This window comes from Salvelinus fontinalis, chromosome 6, assembly GCF_029448725.1.
Source record: "Salvelinus fontinalis isolate EN_2023a chromosome 6, ASM2944872v1, whole genome shotgun sequence".
Taxonomy (NCBI): Eukaryota; Metazoa; Chordata; class Actinopteri; order Salmoniformes; family Salmonidae; genus Salvelinus; species Salvelinus fontinalis.
In genome coordinates this window covers 8,963,119-8,976,960 of record NC_074670.1, presented here as the reverse complement: position 1 = coordinate 8,976,960, position 13,842 = coordinate 8,963,119, and the positions used below count along the sequence as shown (strand labels likewise).

At 42.7% G+C, this 13,842-nt stretch overlaps 2 protein-coding genes across 4 annotated transcripts in view; one reads left to right on the top strand and one right to left on the bottom strand.

Annotated features, from left to right (window-relative positions):
* Positions 1 to 6,564, bottom strand: part of LOC129856950 (serine/threonine-protein kinase Nek11-like) — a 38,833-nt gene extending 32,269 nt beyond the window's left edge. Inside the window, exons 1-2 of the mRNA XM_055924745.1 lie at positions 6,482 to 6,564; positions 6,035 to 6,249 (exon numbers count right to left, since the gene is read on the bottom strand). Of these exons, the coding sequence (XP_055780720.1) occupies positions 6,035 to 6,219 (185 nt within the window). The 5' untranslated portion in view covers positions 6,220 to 6,249; positions 6,482 to 6,564. The remainder of the gene's footprint in view (positions 1 to 6,034; positions 6,250 to 6,481) is intronic.
* A 3,025-nt stretch (positions 6,565 to 9,589) lies between these two features.
* Positions 9,590 to 13,842, top strand: part of cdc42se1 (CDC42 small effector 1) — an 11,988-nt gene continuing 7,735 nt past the window's right edge. For 2 of the 3 annotated variants that reach the window (XM_055924744.1, XM_055924743.1), the window contains exons 1-2: positions 9,590 to 9,724; positions 11,106 to 11,444. In XM_055924744.1, the coding sequence (XP_055780719.1) occupies positions 11,391 to 11,444 (54 nt within the window). In that variant the 5' untranslated portion in view covers positions 9,590 to 9,724; positions 11,106 to 11,390. The remainder of the gene's footprint in view (positions 9,725 to 11,105; positions 11,445 to 13,842) is intronic. The other variant, XM_055924742.1, reaches the window with a different exon arrangement.

The window sequence follows — 13,842 nt, the reverse complement described above, 5'->3', positions numbered from 1 at the left end:
TAATGATCTGTATGTGTATACACAGTATATATAATGATCTGTATGTGTATACACAGTATATATAATGATGTGTGTGTGTAATGATCTGTATGTGTATATACAGTATATATAATGATCTGTATGTGTATACACAGTATATATAATGATGTGTGTGTGTAATGATCTGTATGTGTATATACAGTATATATAATGATCTGTATGTGTATATATATAATGATATGTATGTGTATATACAGTATATATAATGATGTGTGTGTAATTATCTGTATGTGTATATACAGTATATATAATGATCTGTATGTGTATATATAATGATATGTATGTGTATATACAGTATATATAATGATCTGTATGTGTATATACAGTATATATAATGATATGTATGTGTATATACAGTATATATAATGAAGTGTGTGTAATTATCTGTATGTGTATATATAGTATATATAATGATGTGTGTGTAATTATCTGTATGTGTATATATAGTATATATAATGATCTGTATGTGTATACACAGTATATATAATGATCTGTATGTGTATATACAGTATATACAATGATCTGTATGTGTATACACAGTATATATAATGATATGTATGTGTATATACTGTATATATAATTATGTGTGTGTAATTATCTGTATGTGTATATATAGTATATATAATGATATGTATGTGTATATACAGATATAAAACAATAATATGGTAATAAATAGTAACTTGCAAGCTGGTAACTAAGTCCATGTACAGCAAAGGTCTGAGACCTCACAATCTCTGATCCACTGGACACACCACCACAAATCCACCTGGAAGCAGTCAGTCAGTCAGTCAGTCAGTCAGTCAGTCAGTCAGTCCCTAATATGCAACCAGGGCTTCTTTTTTCTGATTTGATTTCTAATTCAATTTCATTTGTTGAGCCTTTAAACATGTTCTATCCGCATCAGTACCTTCCGTATATTGCTCTTTTCCAAGTGAAAGACCTGGCATTGCAGGGAAATGAGTGGCGGGGATATTGCTAAATGGATGTGTGGTGGCGGGCAAGGCTCGGGAGATTGTGAGAGGCGAGAGGCATTGGTGCTGCCAACCACATCTATCCACAGCCCAGAAGGAAATATTACCAAGCTGTTTGTCCTCCCCTCCGTAATTCTTCCCAAAAGGTACAGAAACACTGATTGAGCTAGCGGACACACACAACTCAGCAACGTCAGCTGGTCGGCATTTAATTAGTGTGCTTGCTTCAGCAAGAAGTCTCCTGCTATTGGCTGATACTTATTTACACATTGGAGAAGGACTCCAAAAGCCTGCTGGTAGGTGCTGGTAATGAATTAGATATGTGTGCATGATACAATAATTACTCGGGACTGATTGCACATCAGCTGCGACTTTGTAATTAGCATAGAAAGCACACAATAAACCATCTAGACAAGACCAGCATTGTTAGTAATGACTGTGTTTACAAAACACTCAATACACATGTTTTGGATGGGGAACATTTACAGTAACTGTTGACAGCTAAGCTAACCGAAGGAGCAATTCTTATTTTCCCAGAATGCTGCACATACTAAGTGAATGGGTGGGGGGGAACTAAATAAATACATTAAGGGGGAAACTATTTCTGCCTATCTGTTATTGAAACAGGCAGAAGAACACATCGCTCCTCATTCAGAGTTAATCCTTTTGACGTTGGAATTAAACGATAAGGAGGGGATTCTTAATAAAGGGGAAGAAGACAGGGCCATTTGTCTTGGGCTGATGTGAAACAGCTGTATCCTTGAGGCAGCTCTCTCTGTTGTAGCCTGAAGTCTGCTCTTTTTAAAGTCCACTTTCTTCTTGTTCAAAGCCATCTACTGTATGTGATTACACAGAGGTCAGATTGATGGACTTGTTGACCAGAATAAGTCAATAAGGTCACGTTGCACACTGTATGTGTATGACTCATGTACACTTAGAAAAAAAGGTGCCATCTACAGCCAAAAGGGGTTATTCGGCTGTTTCCACAGTAGAACCCTTTGAAGAACACCTTTTGGTTCCAGGTAGAACCCCTTTGGTTCCAAGTAGAACCCATTTGGTTCCAGGTAGAACCATTTTTGGTTCCATGTAGAACCCTTTCCACAGAGGGTTCTACATTGAACCCAAATGAGTGCTACCTGGAACCAAGAAGGGTTCACCTGGAACCAAAAATGGTTACCTACTCTACTGTGCTCAACAAAACATCAATTTAAAAATACTTTCTTGCTATGTGCATAGCTACCTGCTTGAGTGCCAAGAAGGGTAGCAAAACCCAGAAGTCATGAGTGACTGGCTTCAGCAAGTGCAGGAGGAATTCTGGCTGGAAATAATAAATTCATTCAGAACCCCCCACACACACACACGAATCAATCCCCCAGGGCACACATGTCAAACTCATTCCACGGAGGGCTGAGCTTCTGCAGGGTTTCGCTCCTCCCTTGTACTTGATTGATGAATGCAGGTCACGAATTAGTAAGGAACTCCTCTCACCTGGTTGTCTAGGCCTTAATTGAAAAGAGAAAACAAAAACCCACAGACACTAGGCCATCTCGGCCCACAGACACTAGGCCACCTCGGCCCACAGACACTAGGCCATCTCGGCCCACAGACACTAGGCCATCTCGGCCCACAGACACTAGGCCATCTCGGCCCACAGACACTAGGCCATCTCGGCCCACAGACACCCCTGTCCCAGGGGAACAAACATCAGACATTCAGAAACTCCTCTTGCTCAAAGCAGGTGTGATCCATGAGCAGAGTGAGAACATTGATCATCATAGCAGATGACGATTTGATATGTATTTTTACTGCAGAGGGGCTGGTGACGCCTGATGTCTTCAGTAAGGGAAAGGGTGTGGCTTCCAACACCAACCCACAATCTGCAGTCATATGATCTGTGAAAAATGTGAGAAATGAATGTGTATACTGTATGTGAATGCACTGCTTTAAATGCATTCTTGGCACATATATCTATATATCCCAAACATAGCTTGAATACAGCTAACTGACAATCAGTTGTTGGAGGGCGCATTAGACTGCTGTATAGCGAAGTCGTAATGAGTCAGAATAGAAATACCACAGCATCTGGTAAGCTGGAGCCATATGCTACAATGGGCAGAACAAAGACAATTCAAGCAGTGACTCAGAAGTTCAAACTGAATATGTTCAGCACACACTCACACACAGACACTCACACACACACACACACACACACACACACACACACACACACACACACACACACACACACACACACACACACACACACACACACACACACACACACACACACACACACACACACACACACACACACACGCACACACACACACACACACACACACACAGGAAGGGAGGAACTGTGTCAAGCAGATGCTCTATGATCGGTCTATTAACTATACAGCTTTGTTATCCTAAATACAGCCCCCCCCTTAGCACTCTTTATACATCTGGCTAGAAAAGAGTTATGCTTTTGGAATGATTCCCCCAAAAAGATTCAGGGATTTCATTTCAGATGTTTAGTGGATTTCATCTGGACTACAAAAACCATTTAGAGAACTCTCCCTCCCTCCCTGCTAGTAGCTAACTTGCTAATGTGTGCTGTGTGTGAGGTGAGCTGTCCGCCCTGTGAATGGCGGTGGTTTTGAGTGGCAGTGCTGTGCCAGTGTGTGATGGGTCAGGGGGTTAGTGGGCACCGCTGGGCTGTGGTAACAAGTTGAAAGCCTTGCCCTGAGCCTGGAGCGTGGGTGTAATGACCCGTGGCATGACGTCTCTTGTGCCATAACTAATTGGTGCTGCATTCTCTGAAATGTCTCCCTCTCTCCCTTTCTTAACTCACTATCTCCCTCCATTTCTTTCTTTCTTTACTGTGTGTGTGGGTGTGTGTATGTGTGTGTGTGTGTGTGTGTGTGTGTGTGTGTGTGTGTGTGTGTGTGTGTGTGTGTGTGTGTGTGTGTGTGTGTGTGTGTGTGTGTGTGTGTGTGTGTGTGTGTGTGTGTGTGTGTGTGTGTGTGTGTGTGTGTGTGTGTGTGTGTGTGTGTGTGTGTGTGTGTGTGGCAGCGAGACAGAGAATGCAAGTGAGGACTTTTTCCAATTCATATCTGCTATCTGCAACGATTGGATTCTGGCCCATGATTAAAGATGGGCTACTGTCACGCTCTCCTTAATGACTGAGACCCTATGAATGCAGCACACTACATGATATGCCAAAGGAGTCTCAGAGCCTACTGTCTGGCACAGGGCAGGGGCTTGATACTTGCCCACTAGCCAAGCGTACCTGCTGTGGCATCTGTGTGCTCAAAGAGACACGGGACTCTGGGCCCGGCTCGTTGGACTGTGCCAGCAGGCATCATGCGTCAGCGTTGGTTAGGCAAGACCCAGTTTCATCGTGTATGTCCTTTGTAGTGAGACCATTGTGTGCCTTCTGTGCCCATTTAGGCTTAGGCTTATCGATAAATGTGTATTTGTAGACATAGTAGATGAACACCTGCTGCTGTTTTGATTTGGGCGTTGAGCCAGGAGTTTGTTATGTCAAGGTCAGGAGGTAAACGTGACAGGCACACACACACCGACACACACACACTGACACACACACAGACCCATACCCCCCCCCCCACACACACACACACACACACACACACACACACACACACACACACACACACACACACACACACACACACACACACACACACACACACACACACACACACACACACACACACTTCTCCCTCTATCCCTCCTGGGAAATCTATTCTCACTGCTACATGTATGTACAGACTTGTGTGGGAACAGCAGTCCATCAAAGTCTATTGGATTAATAGACCTACACTGATGATGTAACTCTACAGTATATGTTCCAGACAGGGGATGAATATAGACCTACACTGATGTTGTAACTCTACAGTATATGTTCCAGACAGGGGATGAATATAGACCTACACTGATGTTGTAACTCTACAGTATATGTTCCAGACAGGGGATGAATATAGACCTACACTGATGATGTAACTCTACAGTATATGTTCCAGACAGGGGATGAATATAGACCTACACTGATGATGTAACTCTACAGTATATGTTCCAGACAGGGGATTAATCGACATACACTGATGATGTAACTCTACAGTATATGTTCCAGACAGGGGATTAATATAGACATTATAGTGGATTCAATTAAACTCAGTCCAGAGTGCCAACTCTCTTCATGTTGAGTCTCAAGTTCGTCCAGATAATGCCTTGGGTTCTGCAATGTAGTTCCATGTAATGCAGTTACATTTTATAAGTCTGTCATGTCTACGTCAATGTTTTTAAATGTATGTAAATTGTAAAGTATTTTTGTCCGTAATGTCTTTTCATTGTGTCAGACCCCAGGAAGACTAGTTGTCGCCATTGGTGTCAGCTAATGGGGATCCTAATAAAATCTCAAATGTGTTTGATTAGCACAGAGCCAGCTGCTCAGAGCAAACATTCTCTCCCCCATACATGGGGATATGATGAGAGAGAGAGAGAGAGAGAGAAGAGAGAGGGGAAAAGAGGGGAAGAGAGAGAAGAGAGAGGGGAAGAGAAGAAGGGAAGAGAGAGAAGAGAGCGAGAGGGGAAGAGAGAGAAGAGAGAGGGGAAGAGAGAGAAGAGAGAGGGGAAGAGAGAGAAGAGAGAGGGGAAGAGAGAGAAGAGAGAGAAGAGAGAGAAGAGAGAGAGGAAGAGAGAGAATAGAGAGAAGAGAGAGGGGAAGAGAAGAGGGGAAGAGAAGAGATGTGAGGTGCTCTCAAGCATCTGTATACCCAGGCTAATGCTGCCACCAAGAGGATGAACACAGAACTGCTGTTTTCATTGAGCACCAACGGTAGAAGAACCACCCCTACACCCCTAGTCATTGGTCTCGACCCCCAACACGCTTATCTGAAAGGATTGGAGAGGTGTACGGAATATGAAAGATTTTACCCATTTCTAATAGAGGGCAAGGTGGGCACTGGGCAGTTGACATGTGAAGAGCAGCGCAGGACAACAGCAGGAGGTATACTCACAGTTTCTCCCCATCCCTTGCTCTAGTGTCCTGTACGAGGTAAACAGTGCCAAAACTCCCTCTGCCCAATCTCTGTAGGATGCTGTATCTTTTGGCAATCAGGTTACTGGGGCCAGGAGTTACAGGAGTGGAGGGGGAGTGGACATGGCAGGATGAATGTGCTTCCAGCTCCTCAAACTTGGGCATCTTGTTGCGGGATTCTTACAGGAGAATTAACTGCAAAATTCAGCAAAACACAAACATGTTGCTTTACTTTATTTTATGCACGTTTGCGCAATTCAGATGAAAATAAATAAATACATCTTTAATACAGGGGAGACATAGTCAGATAGCAGCACATCGCGTCAGATAGCAGCACATCGCACTTGTTACAGTGTAGGATTACTGAAACCAGAATCCTGGCTGGCTTATTCTATTTCACTATTGCCACTTTGTCAAACAAACTCACCTGTTTGCAGTCAGGTGTTGGCTATTTCCACCAGTTTAAAACATCCATAGCCTACTGTATTAACTTCCGTGTTTACTCTTGTTCCTATGGTAATAGGAAACCTTGTCTCCCTTTCATTATACCCTTTTATTTCACCAGGTGTCAGTGAAGAGCCTTCTGATGTGAAGGCCTGTTTGGGATAGGGAGTTTTAGTCTCAATTCTCATGACAATGCATTTGACCAGAAGACTACACGTATACTCTATTCTCTTCTAACGTGGAACGGAGTTGTATGAGACATCTGTAGGCTGGCTACCTAACCTAAGTCATATTCTTCAAGAATATAGTCAATGACTTTTTCCACATTTTGTTATGTTACAGCCTTATTCTAAAATGTATATTTAAAAAAAAAATCCCCCTCAATCTACTCCATAATGACAAAGCAAAAACAGGCTTAGAATTGTTAGCAAATTGATTACAAATAAAAAACGTAAATATCACATTTACATAAGTATTCAGACCCTTTTCTCAGTACTTTGTTGAAGCACCTTTGGCAGCGATTACAGCCTCGAGTCTTCTTGAGTATGACGCTATAAGCTTGGCACACCTGTATTTGGGGAGTTTCTCCCATTCTTCTCTGCAAATCCTCTAAAACTCTGCCAGGTTGGATGGGGAGCGGCGCTGCACAACTATTTTCAGGTCTCTGCTTTATTAAACCAGGTAGGCTAGTTGAGAACAAATTCTCATTTGCAACTGCGACCTGGCCAAGATAAAGCATAGCAATTCGACACATACAACAACACAGAGTTACACATGGAATAAACAAAACATACAGTGAATAATTCAGTAGAAAAAATAAAACAAAAAGTCTATATACAGTGAGTGCAAATGAGGTAGGATAAGGGAGGTAAGGCAATAAATAGGCCATGGTGGCGAAGTAATTACAATATAGCAATTAAACACTGGAATGGTAGATGTGCAGAAGATGAATGTGAAGTAGAGATACTGGGGTGCAAAGGAGCAAGATAAATCAAATAAATACAGTAAGGGGATGAGATAGATAGATGGGCTGTTTACAGATGGGCTATGACAGCTCACAGCGTTGTCTTGGCTGTGTGCTTAGGGTCGTTGTCCTGTTGGAAGGTGAACCTTCCATTTAATCCATTTTAGAATGTGGAAGAGGTCAAGGGGTCTGACTACTTTCCGAATGCACTGTAGATAGACCTACTATTATTGAAATGAGACTTGCATTGCAGTCTGATCTCATAGACTAGACGTAATATAGTAAAAGTAAATCCGGAAAGCTCAGATTAGTATGATATATTATGTTTGGTATGGATACATGGTTATTTAAAGTAGGATGGTTGGTAGGGCTGGATGGATGGGTGGGTGTATAACGTGAATGTCTAGCAACCCAAAGGTTGTGAGTTTGAATCTCATCACAGACAACTTTAGCATTTTAGCTAATTATCTCATTTGAAACTACTAGCAACTACACTATATATATATATGAACATATGTGGACACCCCTTCAAATTAACGGATTCGGCTATTTATGCAACATCCGTTGCTGACAGGTGTATCAAATCGAGCACACCGCCATGCAATCTCCATAGACAAACATTTGCAGAAAAATAAAAGTGCTGAAGAGCTCAGTGACATTCAACGTGGCACCGTCATAGGATGCCACCTTTCCAACAAGTCAGTTTGTCAAATTTCTGCCACACTAGAGCTGCCCCGGTCATCTGTAAGTGTTGTTATTGTGAAGCGAAAATGTCTAGGAGCAACAACGGCTCAGCAACAAAGTGGTAGGCCACACAAGCTCACAGAATGGGACCGCCGAGTGCTGAAGCGCGTAAGCTTAAAAATGGTCTGTCCTCAGTTGCAACACTCACTCCCGAATTCCAAACTGCCTCTGGAAGCAATGTCAGCACAATAACTGTTCGTCGGGAGCTTCACTAAATGGGTTTCCATGGCTGAACAGCCACACACAAGCCTGAGATTACCATCTCCAATGCCAAGCGTCAGCATGAGTAGTGTAAAGCTCAGCGCCATTGGACTCTGGAGCAGTGGAAATGTCTACTCTGGAGTGATTATTCACGCTTCATCACTTGGCAGTCTGACGGACAAATCTGGGTTTGGTGGAGGAACAATATTGGTCTGGGGCTGTTTTTCATGGTTCGGGCTAGACCCCTTAGTTCCAGTTAAGGGAAATCTTAATGTTACTTTATACAATGACATTCTAGATGATTCTGTGCTTCCAACTTTGTGGCAACAGTTTGGGGAAGGCCCTTTCCTGTTTAAACATGACAATGCCCCTATGTACAAAGTGAGGTCCATACAGAAATGGTTTGTCGAGATCGGTGTGGAAGAACTTGACTGGCCTGCACAGAGCCCTGACCTCAACCCCATCGAAAACCTTTGGGATGAATTGGATGCCAATTGCGAGCCAGGCCTAATTTCCCAACATCTGTGCCTGACCTCACTAATGCTCTTGTGGATGAATGGAAGCAAGTCCCCGCAGCAATGTTCCAACATCCAATGGAAAGCCTTCCTAGAAGAGTGGAGGCTGTTATAGCAGCAAAGTGGGGATTGACTCCATATTAATGTCCATGATTTTGGAATGAGATGTTCGACAAGCAGGTGTCCACATCATTTTGGTCATGTAATGTACTTAGCATGTTAGCTAACCATTCCCCTTACCCTAACCTTAACCGTAGCTAACCTAACCCTAACCCTAACTCCTAAACTTAACCCCAACCCCTAACTCCTAGCCTAGCTAACGTTAACCAGCTAGCCAGCTCGCCTCCTGGCTAGAATTTGTAACATATCATACGTTTCACTAATTTGTTGTGCAAATTCGTAACATATAATACAAATTGAATGAATTCGTCATATGAAATCATATGAAATGGGTGATGGACATCCACAAATCAATACATACCATACGAAACATAACATATCATACTAAATTAAGAGTCTCAGATTTATGTACAGAGTAATACGAAATGCTCTGAATGCTCTGAGACCAGGTTGCAGCGTAGCAGAAAATATCCCAGATTGTGCAATGCTTTCATTAGCCTGTTGATTTTCTTCCAGTTGTGGCGCTATAGTTCTGCCACCGTAAAAGCCTGAGAAGAAGAAGTGTAGCCTACCGCAGAACATAGGAGACGTTTTACTTTACCACATCTCGACTCGCGAGCTGACCGTTTTAAAGATATCATGTTCGTTTGAGGGAGAAAGCGGATTCCACACTGATGTTACGGTAAAGGCAAATTGGTTGAAATGGGTTGTTTAATTGTGGCAGGGATCTAGATGTAAATATATTGCTATGCTAATTTCGGAGTGACTGGATTGAGTGAACGGTTTTTGGGTTGAGAACTCGCGTCAGTGTTTGTCGTTAGTAAAATGTTAAATGCAGATGTTACTTATGGTGTTGCCTTACAGATGTTTCCGTCGAGATGGTGGCGTACCTGAAGACAAAAATAATGCCTCAATAGAAAATATTGAGAATGTTCATTTGAGAATTAGGCTACAATCATTGTCCCTACTCTTTAAAAATCACATTCATCAAGATTGGATATTGGACACATTTTAATACACATTCAATGACCATCTCTTTTCAGGATATTCAATTGGATAGTCACTCAGTTTTATTTAACATGCCTGTTGCCCTGTTGAATTGAGGCTATAACAGAACACGGTAAATCAATGGCCGGTGTTGTTCTCAGGCCAGGCATCTTTAAGTAGACCTACAGTTAAAAAGCTGGAGATCTACATATGCTACACATTTACTCACTCACTACCTTTACCTTGATCTCCTGGTTCAAAGTCGAGTTCAGTTTGTAAAGAGAGACAGTATACCCAAACCTCTTTCTTTGACCTCTATAAATGTATTGGGTTTTACAAAGATGCAAGGGGGTAGGTACTCGTTTGGGGAAAGAATGTCCTTGTCTGGTTATTTATCAGTATTTTACAAGACTGTGAACTAATATGATTACCAGTACATCAAAGATCAAAGCATAGTTGAGATCTTACTCAACCTAGTTGAATTCAGTGCTAATACTGATGACTTTATTCAAAATAAAAGTTTAATTATTCATCAATCTCCTATTGAAACCACCATGTTGCACAGGGCTCTTAGGTCTTGTATGTCACAGTCCTAAATGTCTGTCTTTCAACCCTGAATCAAATCCATTTGTAAGACTGACTGGTTGATGTAGCTTACATTAGATAATGATTTGGTGACAGTTGACTAGTGTTTACTGTGACTGGATGGAGGAGAGAATCCCCGTAGTATGCCTGCAGCTCTTTTCTGAGGGACAGTTGACCCGGGTCCTGATCTTTCAGTGGGTGTTGCCATTATGACAGGAAGTCCCTTGCCACTGCAGCGTGAATCCCTCGTCTTGCATGAGTGTCACAGACAGGAAGAGTGATAAGCAAGTGTGTGGGGGACGCATGTTGACTGACCGCAAATAGGCCTGTAGAGATGTAGGCCTATTTGGCATGGGGATGCTGAAATGTAGAAATGAACATGCCCATAGTACTGTATCTGAATTGATTGTGCTATTCTAGCAGGTGGAGATTGTTTCACTTCCTATACCTTGTCAGCCTTCAACTAATGGAATCTGGTTTTGACTCGGCAGGCCCTACAGTACCTGAGGCAGTGGAAATCTAGGGAGACGAGCATCCACAGGAGATTCAGTGAGAGGGAAGAGGTGACATTCTAAACGTTAAGAGAAAGGAATAGAACCGGACTTGGCACTGAGCCTTGGGGAACACTCATCTTTTTTTGGGACTGGACTGGTTGCAACGCCATTCCACCCTAAGCGACGTTCTTGTTCTCCACCACGTCCTCCGCTGCCTGCAGGGCGTCCAGAGAGAAGCAGGGCCTCCGGACCCACTCAGAGCAAAGCAGCAGCACAGCAGGGATGAGTGAGTTCTGGAACAAGATTGGCTGCTGCGTGGTGGCCAAACCTCCACCGGTGAGTTTGTCCCTTCTGAGAAATTACTGGAACACACAGTAACTTTTTAGCTTCCGTGCTAGCCCTGCTTTTACAGCTCCAAGGTCAATGGGTCAAGATTAAGGGTTTGCCTGATTTTAAGATGTTTACCTGCCTCCAAAGAGTTTGGATATTAGATTCACCACACCACCATGTCTACAACTTCACTAGTTGAAGTTAGTTCAGCCATGCCAGCTGTGGATCCTCAAGATGCATGGCATGGGATGACATGGGTATCATTAGCTGATTCTTCAGCTAGTCGACAACACTAGTTAGAAGAGAGCCCTCTGCTACTGTCAGTCGCCTGAGAAATAGGTCAGGTAGATGGTGAGGGAGTGGAAGAAGGAATGACTCTGGCGTTTTCTGTTGTTTTGAAGTGGGTGACCCACATAGTCCCGACGGTCTGCCTATCTGGAGGGCTAGACTTCAGTCCAGACAGACTGCTCTGTCATTAGATATTACCTCTTGAATCAGGATTAACAAGACGTAGGTTAGGCCGGGCTCAACCTTAGTCTAGCTCAGACGTGTAACTTCATAAAAAGAAACACTCCACTATTACCAGATCAGAAGATATCAAGGCTGTCCCAAGCACCCATACACTTCACCTTGTGTTTAACCTTAAGGGCTCTGTAAAACTACTGTTGTAGTCGGCACGTCATCGTCATAGAATTGGCATTAAGTCAAATAAGGAGATTGTATCCCTCCACAGCATGTCTCTATGGTAACTCCAGAACCCTCCCCTAACAATTAATGGGGTCTCTGAGGGGAAGTGGGCTTCTGGCATGTGCTGCTATTGAGCTCATTCTTTTCCCTCCCTTCCTCCTCCCACCTTTATTTTTAGGTCCTTGTTTATTCTATTGTTGGGACGAGAGAAGGCCAGACTAGAATGTGTGTATAGCATGTAGTGGCATACTAACAAGTGTTACTTCCCAGAAAGGCTTGCTTTGTCAATTGTTTATTTCTGATAACAGTGCAATGACTATGTCGTTGGACCTGTGTATAATGTAATTAACATTCTTTTTAGTTTTTATAAATACCTAATTATTCAAATGAATAATTGCTATGTGGCATTTGCACTATACAGTCAGAATATTGATACAGTCAATGTGGTCATGATCCATAATGTGAAATGGCTCATTAATTCCTGTCAGTTCTGGGTCATCTGTCTGCACCCAGCGTAGCCTGTTGTAACAAGTGGGGCTTATTCCCAGCACTGCTGACAGGTGATGACATGCCTTTACAGTGACAGAACTGAACATCTAATAAAACAAGTATTAGAGAAGGGGATGTTCAACATTCCACTTCCATTCATGTCATTTAGCAGACGCTCTTATCCAAAACCACTTATAGGAGCAGTTCATGTCATTTAGCAGACGCTCTTATCCAAAACCACCTATAGGAGCAGTTCATGTCATTTAGCAGACGCTCTTATCCAAAACCACCTATAGGAGCAGTTCATGTCATTTAGCAGACGCTCTTATCCAAAACCACCTATAGGAGCAGTTCATGTCATTTAGCAGACGCTCTTATCCAAAACCACTTATAGGAGCAGTTCATGTCATTTAGCAGACGCTCTTATCCAAAACCACCTATAGGAGCAGTTCATGTCATTTAGCAGACGCTCTTATCCAAAACCACTTATAGGAGCAGTTCATGTCATTTAGCAGACGCTCTTATCCAAAACCACTTATAGGAGCAGTTCATGTCATTTAGCAGACGCTCTTATCCAAAACCACTTATAGGAGCAGTTCATGTCATTTAGCAGACGCTCTTATCCAAAACCACCTATAGGAGCAGTTCATGTCATTTAGCAGACGCTCTTATCCAAAACCACCTATAGGAGCAGTTCATGTCATTTAGCAGACGCTCTTATCCAAAACCACCTATAGGAGCAGTTCATGTCATTTAGCAGACGCTCTTATCCAAAACCACTTATAGGAGCAGTTCATGTCATTTAGCAGACGCTCTTATCCAAAACCACCTATAGGAGCAGTTCATGTCATTTAGCAGACGCTCTTATCCAAAACCACTTATAGGAGCAGTTCATGTCATTTAGCAGACGCTCTTATCCAAAACCACTTATAGGAGCAGTTCATGTCATTTAGCAGACGCTCTTATCCAAAACCACCTATAGGAGCAGTTCATGTCATTTAGCAGACGCTCTTATCCAAAACCACCTATAGGAGCAGTTCATGTCATTTAGCAGACGCTCTTATCCAAAACCACTTATAGGAGCAGTTCATGTCATTTAGCAGACGCTCTTATCCAAAACCACTTATAGGAGCAGTTCATGTCATTTAGCAGACGCTCTTATCCAAAACCACCTATAGGAGCAGTTCATGTCATTTAGCAGACGCTCTTATCCAAAACCACTTATAGG